This window comes from Perca fluviatilis, chromosome 21 (genome assembly GCF_010015445.1).
Source record: "Perca fluviatilis chromosome 21, GENO_Pfluv_1.0, whole genome shotgun sequence".
Lineage (NCBI taxonomy): Eukaryota > Metazoa > Chordata > Actinopteri > Perciformes > Percidae > Perca > Perca fluviatilis.
Genome location: NC_053132.1, coordinates 29,329,818 through 29,333,178, shown reverse-complemented (window position 1 = coordinate 29,333,178; position 3,361 = coordinate 29,329,818). Strand labels below are relative to the sequence as shown.

Below are 3,361 nucleotides of genomic sequence, written 5' to 3'. Positions count from 1 at the left end.
AATTGTGAGGGAAACTGACAATTTGGGCCATGAAAGTGTCATTTTGGAAAGATAAATTTCTGAGCTCAATGGTTATACTCTGACGATCTCTTTCTTGCTCTTGATTAACCAGCAGTTTGAAGAGGATGCCAATCAGGGAAGCTTTGGTGTAGAGCTGAAGATCTTTGTCCGAACACGACGGGACCTGTTTGCGGGGGGTAAATGACGGCCTTGTCTGAGGGGCAGCTCGTGGAGAAAAACCACTGAAGGTAGTGGAGAGAAGACCAGGGGTGGAATATCATTTGCTCCCATCGTAAAGGCCAGGATACCCCCAAGTTGCAAGGGTCCCTCTTGCGCTGAAAAAGAAATACACCAAAGAACACCAAAAAATAAATTAAACCTAGCATGTAGAAAACTTTTAAAAAGGAGGGAAAGACAAAGACAGACAGAAGGGCATATGAAAAGATTTTTATTCCATAACTAGCAATAATACTTACCCTCAACATCCAGCAGGTAGTCCCTCCAAAATGCAACCACACATTCCTCTGCCCTTCTTTTGTTCCTGCCCACTGCTGACAGTTCTAGTACATCAGCTGTGAGTGGGGATGGCTCGTGACAAAACAGCAGTCTGAAAGCATCTGGGTGCATTCTTATTGCATCAAGAACACCAAGGGTCTTCATCCCCTCCCTGAACCTGTAAAAATGTATCATGAGAAGATACAAATATCATTTTTCAAATTGGATAAATTATCACACAGCACAGGAAGGGATGACTTATAAGACAGTTCAGTTTTTGTTATGCAAAAAGGCCTTGTCTTTGACCACTATCTAAAACGTGATGTTCTTTACGTTTTTAAGATTTTAAGATTTAAGATTTTATATGATACATGCAAGCCTTTATTCGGTGTTTTTGGTTGTACACTGGCTTTTAAAAATATGTTAAAATCTTTCATTATTCTTAAACCTTGTAAAGGTTCAGGTCTGTGGGACCCGTTGTCCCACAAATGATGCTATTTATTATTTCTTGTAACTCAAACTCATTGGCCTTGGCTCATTTTCTTTGAAGAACATAAAAAATTACTTATTTTCAATTGGTGTACGGTACACCCCCTACACATAACTAATACAAATGAGGTGTTCGGGTCTACTGGACCCAAGTGTAATAATTGTAGGTGCTATGAAACTTTGTACCTGCTATTCTCACACAAAGTTACAAAATTGTTACATTTCAAGTACTTTCACCTGTTCTGATAATGATTGATGATAATGAATGAAAAATCTTGTTTCCATTTTTTTTTTACCTTTTTTATAATTGAATTTCCTTGTTTACTCACAAAATCATGATCATATGATCTCACAGGAGTAAATGGCAAATATGAACCATAAATGATGTATATATCATTGGTAATTGAGCTTAAGTAAACCTTTTTACATAATTTTTTATGGCTGTATTGATTTAAAAGCCTAATAATGTGGTGGGTCCACCAGACCCGGGAACATTGGCTGTGGAACAAAAATATGAACACCTTAGAAGGGTTAATTTTGTTTGCTAAAAAATTGAGTGACACAAACCTTTGAAGTGCTCCACTAACTTGATGAACCAGCTGAAACATGATGATATCCTCCACCAAGAGATCTTTGTCTTCTATGCGTTTCAAAGGCCTTAGACACCCAGCATTGGCCAGATAATCTGTAATAAATCATTGTATAGTATGAACAACACAAGATTAGATATATTCAACAAACTGTTCTTTACTGGAGGCCAGGCCTGTATGTGATGATGAAATTAGGAGATGCATGAATTTATATGAATGACATCTTTTATTTAACTCCTTTAATCACAGTAGTATATTTAGCACTGACCAAGCCTGGTTTAAACATTCATATGAAAGTCAGAAACAAATCACACAGATTGCAGAAATATAAAAACAAATATGTGGCTTCACCACACTTAATCAGGGCTCTCAAGTTTTGAAGACAGGCAAGAGTGACATTCTAAAATGCTTAATAAGCACTTGAGAGCCCTGCTTAGTAGTATTTAGATTATTATTCACTGTAATAAACATATGTAAACATGTATATTGCACTCGTTACTAATAATAATAATACATTTTATTTATATAGCGCTTTTCATGGTACTCAAAGACACACACAGGCTAAATATCGTCACCCAGTCAGATGATTGCAACTCAGCTAGCTAGCCAGCCGATGCAAGACCGAGCATTCTTATTTAACCTATCTTTGCTGTAAAACGCCTACGCCTACTCTCTCTTTACCCAAAGATAGGTGAAATCCAATAAATGCAGAACTACATTGCAATAAGCTGCGCACTGAATAGCAAATTACAATGTGTTTGAAATTTAATAACAGGAGCGCAGCAATGGGTATTACAATTACCAATATGCTTCCATAACTGCTGCTGCTAGCTTTTTCTCCTAGTCAAAGTCAAATGTACATTGTACAGTAAATAAACTGTGGTTAATCAATCAATACATCTTATGTAAGCAGATTTATCAACTTACCTCTTCCTGGATTTCGACGACGATCCACCGAAACGCTGTCTCGTCTGGTAACGGGGTCCTCCGTGTTGCATTGAGCTAGCTAGAAGTAGCAGTGCTAGCCTGGAGCCAGGTCTGACTGGATTTGCAGTTCCACCCCTGAATAATCTCTGCATCTCCGAATCAGAGCTCTGTTGGACTTAATTTAATTGTCGAGACATCGTTGACAATAGCTCACCATTTCCTAAATTATTATTTAGAAGACCCACAGCTTCAGTTAGCCTCTCTCTATACATTACAGCTCCACTTCAGCCAAACTATTATAATGACAGTGCCGGAATTTGACCGTCAAATACCGCTTCTTCTTTGTCAACCAATCAGGAGCTGAGTAATCAAACTCCTTCAGTTTCAATCAAACTCTCTCACACACACTACTATACTCTCTCACATACACTACTATACGCTCTCACATATACTACTATACTCTCTCACATACACTACTATACTCTCTCACATATACTACTATACTCTCTCACATACACTACTATACTCTCTCACATACACTACTATACTCTCTCACATACACTACTATACTCTCTCACATACACTACTATACTCTCTCACATACACTACTACTACTCTCTCACATACACTACTATACTCTCCTCACAACACTACTATACTCTCACATACACTACTATAGCTCTCTCATACACTACTATCTTACATACTACTACTACTCTCTCACATACACTACTATAGCTACTCTCACACAATACACTAACTATACTCTCTCACATACACTACTATAGCTACTCACAACACTACTATACTCTCTCACATACACTACTATAGCTACTCTCTCACATACACTACTATACTCT

General features: G+C 37.7%; 1 protein-coding gene across 1 annotated transcript; it reads right to left on the bottom strand.

Moving 5' to 3' along the window:
- Nucleotides 1-2,903, bottom strand: LOC120550690 (G2/M phase-specific E3 ubiquitin-protein ligase-like). The gene is made up of 4 exons (XM_039787367.1): nt 2,502-2,903; nt 1,552-1,669; nt 477-673; nt 1-335 (listed from the first exon to the last, which is right to left on the bottom strand). The coding sequence occupies exons 2-4, from the start codon at nt 1,590-1,592 to the stop codon at nt 133-135; spliced, it is 441 nt and encodes a 146-aa protein (XP_039643301.1). The 5' UTR covers nt 1,593-1,669; nt 2,502-2,903; the 3' UTR covers nt 1-132.
- Between the last annotated feature and the right edge of the window lie 458 nt (nt 2,904-3,361).